This window comes from Lepidochelys olivacea (genome assembly GCF_965140295.1).
Source record: "Lepidochelys olivacea isolate rLepOli2 genome assembly, chromosome: 16".
Lineage (NCBI taxonomy): Eukaryota > Metazoa > Chordata > Testudines > Cheloniidae > Lepidochelys > Lepidochelys olivacea.
The window spans coordinates 28,393,332-28,407,262 of record NC_140426.1 but is presented as its reverse complement, the minus strand read 5'-3'; the positions used below and the strand labels follow the sequence as shown (position 1 = coordinate 28,407,262).

Sequence of the window (13,931 nt, the reverse complement as noted above, 5' to 3'; positions counted from 1 at the left end):
TATAATTGAAATCAATATATTTGAAAATGTAGAAAACATCCAAATATATTTAAATAAATGGTATTCTATTATTCACAGTGCAATTAATCACAACAATTTTTTAAAATTGCGTGATTAATCACGACTAATTTTTTGAATCGCTTGGCAGCCCTAATATATATGTCAGTCTCTCTCTCTCTCTCTCTCTCTCTCTCAGTATTCATTCCCTACTCAAGTGAACACTGGAGTAAAAGAGATGGCCTTTGTGTGTCCTTGTGTTGGCTCACTGCAGGCTAATGACAATGCCATTCACTGGGATAGGATGCCTCCATCTGTGCCCATAACTGAATTGGGTATATAGGTTCCAGAAATCCTACCATTCAGCACCCCCCCCTTAGAGGTTACAGGTTTTTCTTTTCTCCAGGAAAATCAGGATGGAATTACCAAGACAAGAGCACTCTAACAAAACCAATATTTATTATAAACAGAGAGCAAATGGAGTTCTAAAAAATGGCTTGCCTTACATATTTAGATTTATACTTCTCATACAGTAAACTAGATACAGCTTTTTTTCTTTTTTGCAGAGAAAAAAAATCAAGTGAATAGCTTACCTCCCGTGAAAGCAGTCTAGTCTCTGACTCCTCTGGTGAGCCTGTCAGCGTCACTTGTTGTCCAGAAAGAAAGGTCTCCCTTCCTTCCTCAGCCTGTCCTCCCCACACCACCTGATCCAAGCAAGTGATCCCTGCTTTCCAAACCAATTTTTATCAGATACAGTTACACACACACACACACACAAAATGGGGGAACATACATATACATGAACATGCCGTATCCTGCAGGAGCGTGACTCATTAGTGATGGGTTTCAGAGTAGCAGCCGTGTTAGTCTGTATCCGTAAAAAGAAAAGGAGTACTTGTGGCACCTTAGAGATAATAAATTTGTTAGTCTCTAAGGTGCCACAAGTACTCCTTTTCATTAGTGATGATTAGCTTCCCTTTCAGAGGCCTAACAACATACTTCAAAACCTACCTTTCACAGACCATGTTGTCTGTTGGCATCTATTTTTGGTCAAGCCTTTTGTTAAACCTCTGAAAACAGGTTTTTTTTTTTTGGTCATGAATTCTGGTCAGGTCCCCAGACCCTCTTTCACAACTTTTAATAACAAACTAGAGGTGGGATTTTCAAAAGTGCTAAGTGTTAGCCTTATACTGCTCACACATTGAGTACTTCTGAAAATTCCATGCTTTGACTCTGAAACCAGCAGATAGAGCAAATTCTAACCATAGATCCTCCACTTTTCCATGTGCAAAGTGGACTTCTTTGACCTTGCCTTCTCCATTATGAACATAGAGCAGTGTGTACATATAACAGAAAATAGCCTACAAAACTACATTGCACGCACAATTCTTCACCGAGGGAGAGTATGAAAGGGAGCATGAACTACAGGTGACGGGTATTAACCACATCACTTAATGTACTACTGGAAGGCGCTTAGATACTACAGTGATGAAGGCAGGAGAAGAACCTATATAGAATTACATACAGCAAATACATTGAAAGACCAGTAAGTTGCAGACTCAGCAAAAGCGGTCAGAAGCTAGAAAAGGCCAACATTAAGGTTGTTTATGCCACTTTAATATGGTCTCCTTTTGCATATGCATTTTGATACAGATTTTGTGTGTGGCCATTGGAGATTTTTGCCTTAGCGGTACCCATAGGGCCGGCTGTAGCGTCCTCTAGTGTGCCGCATCCATGCCGCGGTATATCAGGTGCTGCTGGCCCATGCCCTCTCAGTTCCTTCTTACTGCCCATGGTGGTCAGTCAGAGCGCCTCTCTTTTTTGTCAAGAGCTAGTGGTTTCTCCCATTGGACTTCATGCCTTCGGGCCTTTGTTCGATTGTAGTTAGTGTTAAGTAGTTAAGTGCATAGTTAGCTGATAATTAGGGTCCCAGCAGGGACTTTGCCCCAAGCTCCCGGGTTTAAGCCCTGCTAAGTCTGTGGTAGGCCTATGCATGTGAGTGTCCCCCACAACAGTTGCCTTAAGTGTTTGGGGGAATCACACATCATGGAGTGTTGCTGGATCTGTAAGAATTTTCGGCCTCACACCCAGAAGGAGGAGGACATTTGCCTTAGGACTCTTCTGATGGAGTCTGCTCTCCACCCAGCTTCCAAGCCCTCTATGCAGGCTGCACCGAGTATTTCGGCCTCAGTGCGCAGTGCGCCGCCAGCACCTGGCTCCTCTTGGCACTATTTGCTGTTGCCGGTGCTGAAGAAGAAGGTGAAGAAGTGCTCGCTGGCACTGAGCAAGGAGGCCCAGGGGTCATCGGTAGAGGGACCACCCTGTCCGCCAACCTTCTCCGGAGCAGCGCGAGCGTGCCTCCACGGCTGGGGCTCTTAGCCCTCTTAAAAGTCCGTCACTGACTCTGGTGAGCAGTATGGGACCTTGCCATTGTACCTTCACCATCGCATCCCAAACCCAGGCACAGAGAGAGCACAGGTCTCCACCTGCTCCTATGACGTCTTCGGTGCCGCAGGACCAGGCCAAGGCTCCCCGAGAGGACAGGCCAGCCGTTAAGACCCCTCCGGGGGCAGGAGAGCACCGTACGTCACCGGACAACATTGCCAAAACTCTCCCCCGGATGATATTCACCAGTGCAGGATTGGCATTCCCCATATTATGACCGTTTGCCCTATCGCCTATGTGTGTCTAGACGTCGGTCCCGGTCGCCGGCACCATGGGACCACTCCCCCTTGTGTTACCAGTCTCCGCAGCACTGTTTCCCCCCCCCCCCCCCAGTCTCTCCAGCACTGGTTCTCCCTGGTATAGCCTCTGGTCACTTAAGCCTGGTCAGCGCTCACTGGTGGGCCACAAGACATTTTGTTTAAATTGACTGACTGTCTGCATGCACAGCCCTCCGCATCTCCCAGTGGCTGCGGTTCGCCATTCCCAGCCAATGGGAGCTGCGGGAAACAACGAGATCAAGTTGCACCTGGCAGCTATTTCTGCATTTCACCCTCTGCTTTAGGGCAGATCCCTGAAAGAGCTAGAGCACCTGTACCCACATGTCCGAGACCCAGTTCCCCCTTGGGACCTGAATCTGGTGCTCTCAAAGCTCATGGGCCCTCCTTTTGAACCCCTAGCTCCCTGCTCCCTCCTACTCCTTTTCCGGAAGGTTTTCTTCTTGGTCGCCATAATGTCGGCATAGCAGGTGTCCAAGATCAGGGTGCTCATGTCGGAGCCACCCTATACAGTCTCCTACAAGGACAAGGGCCAGCTGCGCAAGCATCCGGGTTTGCTGCCGAAGGTTGTTTTCCAGTTCCACACAGGCCAGGACATTTACTTACCGGTCCTCTGTCCAAAGCCTCATGCATCAGATGAGGAGTGCAAGCTGCATACACTGGATGTCAGACAGGCGCTGGCCTTCTACATCAATAGAGTGCGACTGTTCCATAAGTCAATGCAGTTGTTTGTTGCTGTCATGGACAGGATGAAGGGCTGCCCAGTGTCAGCCCAGAGAATTTCCTCTTGGATCATGGCGTCAATCTGCCACTGCTACGAGCTGGCGAAAGTGCCCCTGCCAGCGATTTTGACGGCTCTTTCCACTAGAACGCAGGCATCTTCGGCAGCCTTCCTGGCGCAGGTGTTGATCTAAGAGATCTGTCGGGCAACCACCTAGTCGTCCATCCATATGTTCACATTGTACTACGCACTGACTCGGCAGGCGCGAGATGATGGTGGCTTTGACTGTGAACTCTGAGCCCGCCTCCATTGATACTGCTTGCGAGTCATCGAGATGTGTTGCTTACAGGGTGGATTTGATTTAAATGAAATTGATTTAAATCACTAGTCAGGAAGACTTGATTTAATCATGAATTTCTACATAAAAGTGCTTTCATGTTGGTTATAACCTTAATACATATTCTTCACAACTCAGAGATAGATATAGGTTTCATTTTTAGAAGGTACACACACACATTTTTAAAGTGATTTATTTTGAAAACTTTTCAGATTAAATTTACAGCTATATCAGAAAATGAATGATTGTTTGGTAATTTCATATACCAAAGGTAATTGAAGCAGATATTTATGAAGTCATTGGGAGGTGAACTATCTCCAATTCAACGGCTTAATCATTAATATTTGGAGGATTTCTTGCTATGCTGTTATTAGGAGGAGAACATCACCAGACAGACATTTCAATTGTTTTATTTAACTAAAACAACAACATTATGTATTCTGGACTTTTTTCTTCAACAGAAAACATATAATATTTTAACAAAACAAGCATATGAATTTTTGAATTTAGTTAAACATTCAAGTTTTTTAAAATCAGGTTTGTTTTTGTTAAAATTATTTTTAACTAAAATAGTTAAATATTTTTTAAAAAAAAAAACCAAAAATTAAATCAACGGTGTCAGCCAGGTCAACATGAGAAATGTAAAAAATTGGCTTCTGCAGCTAACTCAGTTGTCTTCACCTTTATTTTCCTGTTTGTCCTAATATGGATAAGAAAAACAAGCTTTCCTGCTCTTTCAGGTCCCAAACAATTTTTAAATTTGGAATGAATTATTTGAAAGGAAGAAAATATTCTTTCTACACTGGCAGAAGAAGCTACTGCTGTTTAAAAGTGAGATTGTCACTTCTACGGTCTCTGAATCCAAGTGCTTAAGTGACTTCCACCAGTTCACTGGTGTGACTGTCTTTAAAACATAAGTAGCAAACATATATTTCTTGAATGGTTCTTATTCCCAAACTAGGTCTCTTTTATGGCCTCCTACCATTACAGGTTTTCCATTAAAGTGAGAGAATGGTATGGTAGATCTCAAATCAATGAAGGCTACGCTCAGAAAGACCTCAAGACTTCTGTAATATGCTGCTCAAACAGTTTCACTTTTGTTTCTCCTGCCTGTCCCTCCCTTCTCACATGTATCTCCAGACTTCTTCTCCTTGTCCAGATCTATTCAACAATCTTCTATTCATTGAACTTTTTGAAACTTTGCACTTTTAGAGAGAGATAAGGGATTGACTCTGTGTTCACCAATTTGCAGAGGGACACCACCTCTGACAATGTGAATCTGCAAAGGTTTCTAATTGCTGGAAAGTTTAAGGCCAGGAATCATGTAACTAGCATGGGAGCAAGTATCTAAATTCATAGACTGATAGATTCCAAGGCCAGAAAGGACCACTATTTTCATCTAGTCTGACTTCCTGCATAATACAGGCCGTAGAGCTTCCCCCACAAAATTCCTAGAGCCTATCTTCTATAAATACAACCAGTTTTGATTTAAAAATTCAGTGATGGAGAGTACACCATGACCGCTGGTAAATTGTTCCAATGGTTACTCTTTCTGTTAAAAATTTACACCTTATTTCCAGTCTGAATTTGTCTAGTTTCAGCTTGTCAATTGTCTGACAATTGTCATAAGACTTGAGAAAACTCCCTCAAAAATGTTTTCATCCTGCCAAAATGAGTGGATGACGCAGCTCCAGAGTACAAAGAGTAGCACTGAGTAAATGTATTAATTGAATTTTAAGTGACAGCCTTACGAATCTTGGCTACGGATACATTGGAGAGAAGTGATGGGGATGTTTACACATTTGGTTGAATGGGCTCTAAATAACCTCTGTGCACTACAGGTCCTATCGTCTGAGGCCTTTCTGTATCTGAAGTTAGGAAAATTGTCTATGTAACAATTACAACTATGTGTGTACTTGGGAAATGCCCACCAGACAGTAAGCAACCAGCCTTAATGGGCCTTTGGGAGAAGACAATGGGTCTTCAAAGATGTGGATTTCCCATCTTCCCTGGAGTTCCTTCGTGTGGGACATTGCAAATAATGGTTTCATGGTTGCTTTGACACTGCAGGGTCAGGTGATAAGGTCACCTGGTACAAAATACCACCTTGGATACTGCTGGTACTTTTCCACTGGAAACAAAGGCTTCCTGCGCTATGTAAATTCTATTTAAGGCTGGGAAGGAAGGCATTCAGGACTCTCCTCCATTGCCTGCCCAGGAAGGAAGACTGCTAAAAACACCCGAAGGGAAAGGCAGGTTTGAGTCCAGGCTGAGACAGGGGTCCAGTCTGTAAAGAGAAATAACTGGAACTCTAAGCTACAGAAACTCTGCAACTTGCCTAAAACAACATTTAGGGTGAGAAATTACATTTTGTAACCTGTTTCTTGAGTGTATTAAGCTTAGTTTGCGTGTTTTGTTTTATTTGCTCAGTAATCTGCTTTGTTCTGTTTCCTATCCCTTATAATCACTTTAAAATTTACCTTTCATAGTTAATAAACTTGTTTTTAGTTTATTTAAAAACCCAGTTTGTAAGATTCAAAAGGCTGTGCATATCTCTCTCCACATTGAGGGAAAGTGCCAATTCTTATGAGCTTGCACTGTGCAGATCTTTCTGTACAGTGCAAGACAATATTATTTTGGGTTTATACCCCAAAGGAGGTGTGAACCTGAGTGCTGGCCATTCTCCTAGCTAAGTCTTCCCACACAGAGCTGATTTCAGTCTGTCTGCAGCTGGATGTGGCCTTACCTGCGTGTGTGCTGGAGAAGGCTTGAGAGCCTAGCACAGCAAAAACAAGGTGAGGAAACCCAGGCTGGTGGAAGGGCGGGCTCAGTGAGACCCCAGCACATCAGGTGGCACCCCAGGAGGGGGGTCCAACCCATCACAGTATTAATGTGTCGTGGTCCAAGCAGCCTAGTTTTCTCTCCTTGTGTAAAACTGTCTGCCTTCTGGTAATCAGTTAGTGGAATTGCATCTCTCATAGTCGGGGACCTCATGTCAGTGCAGCCAAAATTTGAGACCAAAAAAACTTGTAATTTGTAGTGGGCAAGCCACTCCAGCAGGTGTACACAATAGCCCCTTCCCTGCCTGAGTCCTTACAATGAGTAAATTTTTGGTGGAAGTTGTCTTTTGTTGGCCAAACTGATAATTATTACTCTGAGTTGAGCTTATCTTCAGGGGAGAGGGGAAGGACAGGTTGCACACCTCAGGCTAAGATGGTGGAAGCCAAACTGAGCTGGTTTTGTTGTTTAATTTCTGATTAGGTGGAGGCTTTTGAAGTCAGAACTTTGTATCTCTAACTTTGACTCTTTTTTTCACAGCTTATATCTAGTGATGCTGATGGAGCCATTCAAAGAGCTGGACGTTTCCGAGTGGAAAACGGATCCTCTGATGAGGTAAGAAAAAGCCTCTGTTTATATCTATTGTCTTTTCCTATTCAAAGATAAATCAGTTAAGTAACAGCATTTTCAAATTTCTGAAGTGTTGTATCATAGAAGATTAGGGTTGGAAGAGACCTTAGGAGGTCATTAATTCAATATACAAGGTTGATATTCAATGCGAGGAAGTTTATTTGGCTGCAATGATTGGGCATTGTCAGAGCACTTTCCTCTCAGAAGCGTTCATGGATATGTCTGGTTCCTCTCAGTCTTCTAACTCTCTAAAAATAGGTATTTGATATAGTGAAGGATAACTTAGCCTTACACTGTAGAATATAAATTGGTGAACTTGGGGCAGAAAAGGGTCCCTTACCAATCATTTCACAATTAGCTGGATACATTACTGCAGGGAGGGTGGGAGTTTGCTGAAGCATCTGATGTAAACCTGTACCAGAGTCATAATGCAGGATTGGATGATCTGAGTGATGACTAATCTGATCCAGTGTGGTTGTATGTGTGTAATGTAAAATATTAGAAATTATGTTCTTGATATAAAATTATTTTCCTACATTTTTGAGATGAGATATAGAATCCTGATCAAGGTATAATCCTACTTCCAGCTCTGCTGCTTCTATCCCCAGACTTTCTCATGTGAGTCAGTATATTTAATTTAAAATGCATGTATTTTATATCAGCCTGGCTGGCCACGTGTGACACATCATGGGCAATCTAAATTCAAAACTCAAGATAGCTCCTTCCTTCCTAGCAGGGGCCGGAAGTGGTGCAGAGACAGCCCCCATGTTGCTTTGCAAAATCCTTCCCTCTTTTCCTTTAAATATTTCAGGATCAGAGCTGATAGATTCTGGAGGGAATTGTGTCCAGGCCCTGCTCATTCTAAAGGAAGGTGGCCTAATATGGGACATTAAAGGATGAGTTGAGGAAAGGAAGAAAACAAGGGTGTTTGAATCTTCCAGACCATTTGAACAGGTTCTGTTATAATCCCATGACTTAACCCCAGCCCTGCCCTTCATGTTGGTCCCACGTGGACAACCATTCTCTTTATCAACCCCACCTGAGCCACCACACTGCCATCACCCAGCATAGCTTCAATACAGGATTTAAGTGCTGCAGAGGGCATTATATTGGCTATCTGCATCTAGAGGAATATTGCCCTCTATGTTGCCATCTGTATAGGTAGTTTCAAATTTGTTTGTTCAAACATGTAATGAAAATCATAAATAATTTTCATTTTTGAAGTGATAGGGGCATTGGGATGATCTCAGTAAGTCAGTTGCTTAGCATGCATTACTGAAGAAAAAACTTTTGTGTGGTTGAAAGGGGTGTTTTAAGGTATTGAGCACCAAGTAACATCCTAAAAATTACTAAAAAGTTATAATCTTGAGAAACAAGAAACAATAATTGTTTCTCTTAATGCCATTTCAGGGATGTGACGTATTATTTTAGTTAAATGGGGTTCTTGCTATGCTCGAGGGACAGCACAACTAAAGATAAGCAAAATAATCACAATTATTAACTAGGATTAGTTTATTACTAATGAAAGGGAAAGGGAGAAAATAAAATAAAAACAGAGCATAAGCAATAAATGCTTCACTTACTTCAGTTGGAATCTTTTCTATATTTGTATCTATGGAGAGTTTTTAATGGAGATTACACCATAAGAGTTGGGCCCTCTCTGGTGGAGACACTCTTCTCTACATAAGATAATATCAAAGTATATTAGTTCCCAAATCAGTAGAGTCCTGTCTTAGTGTATCATTGAGCACTAAAACAGTATGTAGATGAGACAAGGAATTTTGTTTTAGGGTTGGAGAATTGTATTTGGTTAAACAGTTTAAATATGGTCATATAGTGAGTGATATTAACTAAGTCTTATGAAACCAAAGAAATATTTAAATTCAGCTATTTAAAAGATGCCATTTAAGGAGTGGTCCTGAGACAGGCAAATTAAAGACTATTAAGAATCTTAAATTTAAATTAAGTCCCAATATTTCTCTCCATTTACAAAGGTTAGCTTATGTTTCCTTTCCATGAGTACATAGTTTAAACTTTAAACAGTCTGGTGTTTAACAGGAGAAACTTGTTTGATACCTTAAATTATAATAGTATTTTGGTATCCCATTTAAAAGTTTTACAAGAAAAAATTAAATGCAGTGCTTCATCTCATCAGGGCATGTCAAAGTATTGGGTAATGTGATTCTGTTGTAGAAGCAGTGCTGGACTGGAAGGTTGCCGCTTCTTGATGTGGTTGTGTGCAGCTTCTTTGTAGTTGTAGTATTGCTGCTGTGTGCTCGGTTGTATAGATGAAATGAATAGACTGACTGAGAGTGCAAGAGTTAACACAGTAGTCCAAGGGCATGCCTACACTGCAGAGTAAGCTCAGACTCAGACTTGAGCCCAAATCCGCCCTTCATCTACACACAATCTGTCTGACTCAGCTCTAGGTCCCAGGACTCTGCAGTAGTAGAGGATTCGAGCTTGGTCCCCACGGGGACTTGGGTCCAAACTCCATCATTTTGCAGTATGGATGCAGCTTGGGCCCAGGTCTGCCAGACTTGGGTCCTGAGAGTCTGCCACTGCTATCCCACAATCCCATGGGATGGTGTCCTTTCTCTTTTCTATCCTAAGACTGGCCAGTTGACTCCCAGGAAACGGAATTTACCCCTCTGATGCAAGTACAGCTGCTCGGCATTTAATCTTTCCATTTTATTCTGACCACTGAGCTGCAAGCAGAGTGAACCTTCTCTTGTGTTTGTAATAGTTACTGACACAAAGAGCTCCTTTGTCAGTTGTGCTGCTTAGCTGGTCATAGGGGCACACCCAGATTTTGGTTAATCTCTGGTGCAAGGCAAGCAAACAGTTTGACTTTAGCAAGAGGTCCTGGCTTCAGCTATAGGGGTTTCTGAGGGAAGTCCAAAATACAGTTGAGGGACCTTCCTTTTGACAGATCGAAGCTGTTTGCAGAAAAGACTGATGAGTCTCTATATACCTTAATGACAGGTTTCAGAGTAACAGCCGTGTTAGTCTGTATTCGCAAAAAGAAAGGAGGACTTGTGGCACCTTAGAGACTAACCAATTTATTAGAGCATAAGCTTTCGTGAGCTACAGCTCACTTCCTCAGATGCATATCGTGGAAACTGCAGCAGGCTTTATATATACACAGAGAATATGAAACAATACCTATTCCCACCCCACTGTCCTGCTGGTAATAGCTTATCTAAAGTGATTTCCAGCACAAATCCAGGTTTTCTCACCCTCCACCCCCCCACACAAATTCACTCTCCTGCTGGTGGGGGGGTGGAGGGTGAGAAAACCTGGATTTGTGCTGGAAATCACTTTAGATAAGCTATTACCAGCAGGACAGTGGGGTGGGAATAGGTATTGTTTCATATTCTCTGTGTATATATAAAGCCTGCTGCAGTTTCCACGATATGCATCTGAGGAAGTGAGCTGTAGCTCACGAAAGCTTATGCTCTAATAAATTGGTTAGTCTCTAAGGTGCCACAAGTCCTCCTTTTCTATATACCTTAAAAGACTCAAGGGCCACGTTGTGTTCTTTGCAAATTTTTCTTTTCTGTGCAGGTGTATAATTCAGTAAGTCCCAGATAGCGCAGAGATATCGTTCTGCTTGGTTTCCTGCCAGAGATCATAGAATCATAGAATATCAGGGTTGGAAGGGACCTCAGGAGGTCATCTAGTCCAACCCCCTGCTCAAAGCAGGACCAATCCCCAATTAAATCATCCCAGCCAGGGCTTTGTCAAGCCTGACCTTAAAAACTTCTAAGGAAGGAGATTCTACCACCTCCCTAGGTAACACATTCCAGTGTTTCACCACCCTCCTAGTGAAAAAGTTTTTCCTAATATCCAACCTAAACCTCCCCCATTGCAACTTGAGACCATTACTCCTTGTCCTGTCCTCTTCTACCACTGAGAATAGTCTAGAACCATCCTCTCTGGAACCACCTCTCAGGTAGTTGAAAGCAGCTATCAAATCCCCCCTCATTCTTCTCTTCTGCAGACTAAACAATCCCAGTTCCCTTAGCCTCTCCTCATAAGTCATGTGTTCCAGACCCCTAATCATTTTTGTTGCCCTTCGCTGGACTCTCTCCAATTTATCCACATCCTTCTTGTAGTGTGGGGCCCAAAACAGGACACAGTACTCCAGATGAGGCCTCACCAATGTCGAATAGAGGGGAACGATCACATCCCTCGATCTGCTCGCTATGCCCCTACTTATACATCCCAAAATGCCATTGGCCTTCGTGGCAACCAGGGCACACTGCTGACTCATATCCAGCTTCTCTTCCACTGTCACCCCTAGGTCCTTTTCCGCAGAACTGCTGCCTAGCCATTCGGTCCCTAGTCTGTAGCTGTGCATTGGATTCTTCCTTCCTAAGTGCAGGACTCTGCACTTATCCTTATTGAACCTCATCAGATTTCTTTTGGCCCAATCCTCCAATTTGTCTTGGTCCCTCTGTATCCTATCGCTGCCCTCCAGCGTATCTACCACTCCTCCCAGTTTAGTATCATCCGCAAATTTGCTGAGAGTGCAAACCACACCATCCTCCAGATCATTTCTGAAGATATTGAACAAAACCGGCCCCAGGACCGACCCCTGAGGCACTCCACTTGACACCGGCTGCCAACTAGACATGGAGCCATTGATCACTACCCGTTGAGCCCGACAATCTAGCCAACTTTCTACCCACCTTATAGTGCATTCATCCAGCCCATACTTCTTTAACTTGCTGACAAGAATACTGTGGGAGACCGTGTCAAAAGCTCTGCTAAAGTCAAGAAACAATACATCCACTGCTTTCCCTTCATCCACAGAACCAGTAATCTCATCATAGAAGGCGATTAGATTAGTCAGGCCTGACCTTCCCTTGGTGAATCCATGCTGACTGTTCCTGATCACTTTCCTCTCATGTAAGTGCTTCAGGATTGATTCTTTGAGGACCTGCTCCACGATTTTTCTGGGAACTGAGGTGAGGCTGACTGGCCTGTAGTTCCCAGGATCCTCCTTCTTCCCTTTTTTAAAGATTGGCACGACATTAGCCTTTTTCCAGTCATCCGGGACTTCCCCCGTTCGCCACGAGCTTTCAAAGATAATGGCCAATGGCTCTGCAATCACAGCCGCCAATTCCTTTAGCACTCTTGGATGCAACTCGTCCGGCCCCATGGAGTTGTGCACGTCCAGCTTTTCTAAATAGTGCCTAACCACCTCTTTCTCCACAGAGGGCTGGCCATCTATTCCCCATGTTGTGATGCCCAGCGCAGCAGTCTGGGAGCTGACCTTGTTCGTGAAGACAGAGGCAAAAAAAGTATTGAGTACATTAGCTTTTTCCACATCCTCTGTTACTAGGTTGCCTCCCTCATTCATTAAGGGGCCCACACTTTCCTTGGTTTTCTTCTTGTTGCCAACATACCTGAAGAAACCCTTCTTGTTACTCTTGACATCTCTCGCTAGCTGCAGCTCCAGGTGTGATTTGGCCCTCTTGATTTCATTCCTACATGCCCGAGCAATATTTTTATACTCTTCCCTGCTCATATGTCCAACCTTCCACTTCTTGTAAGCTTCTTTTTTATGTTTAAGATCCGCTAGGATTTCACTGTTAAGCCAAGCTGGTCGCCTGCCATATTTACTATTCTTTCGACACATCGGGATGGTTTGTCCCTGTAACCTCAACGGGGATTCCTTCAAATACAGCTAGCTCTCCTGGACTCCTTTCCCCTTCATGTTAGTCCCCCAGGGGATCCTACCCATCCGTTCCCTGAGGGAGTCGAAGTCTGCTTTCCTGAAGTCATCAGGGGGGGAGGGATAGCTCAGTGGTTTGAGCATTGGCCTGCTAAACCCAGGGTTGTGAGTTCAATCCTTGAGGGGGCCATTTAGGGATCTGGGGCAAAAATTGGGGATTGGTCCTGCTTTGAGCAGGGGATTGGACTAGATGACCTCCTGAGGTCCCTTCCAACCCTGATAGTCTATGATTCTATGAAGTCCAGGGTCCAGATATTACAAACTCCAGTGTAAGAGGCAATGGTTCCAGAAGAGGAGACCATCTACCTCCTGAGGCATTGACCTAACAACTGACAACTTAGAAACTTCAATTTTGATGGGGTGGTTGAGGTGCTGGTTACCATTCCCGTTAACACCTGCTGCAACCATCTGCTTTTCTCCCTTACTTCAATGAACACCTTTTTCACTTCTGCCAAGATGATTTCAACAAGAAATTCCATCCACTTTATTTCACTCCCACCATCCCACCCCACTTCCCTTATCTGTCTTCAGGGACTCCTCTCATGAGCACTTCTTACGACAGGAAATAGGCTGTCTCCTGAATTAGGGTGATATAGAACCAGCTCCTACACAACACCAAGAGAAGGGGTTTTATTCCAGATACTTCCCGGTTCCAAAAAAGAATGGCAGTTGGAGACCCATTCTAGATCTAAGATTATTCAACAGATTTGTAAAGGTTCAGAAGTTTAGGATGGTAACTCTTGCAGCAATAATTCCCTCACAGGGATTGGTTCTAAACCCCTGACATCCAGGATACTTACTTTTATATAGTGAGTCACCATTCCCATAGAAGGTTGCTCCACTTCACTCTGGGGGAAAGAGCATTTCCAAGAGAGGGTGCTTCCATTTGGTCTCTCCTCAGCACCAGAGTGTTCTCAAACGTTCTCTCAGTGGTGGCTTCTCAACGGATTCTCCTACAATGAATCCTTTTTGGCCACTCAAAGGGCCATAGATCTATTTTTCAGA

The 13,931-nt window shown here is 43.6% G+C and overlaps 1 protein-coding gene across 3 annotated transcripts in view; it reads left to right on the top strand.

The window, feature by feature from the left end:
• Nucleotides 1-13,931, top strand: part of GARNL3 (GTPase activating Rap/RanGAP domain like 3) — a 203,210-nt gene that overhangs the window by 45,026 nt on the left and 144,253 nt on the right. For all 3 annotated transcript variants that reach the window (XM_084649926.1, XM_084649927.1, XM_084649928.1), the window contains one exon: nt 7,094-7,168. In XM_084649926.1, the coding sequence (XP_084506052.1) occupies nt 7,094-7,168 (75 nt within the window). The remainder of the gene's footprint in view (nt 1-7,093; nt 7,169-13,931) is intronic.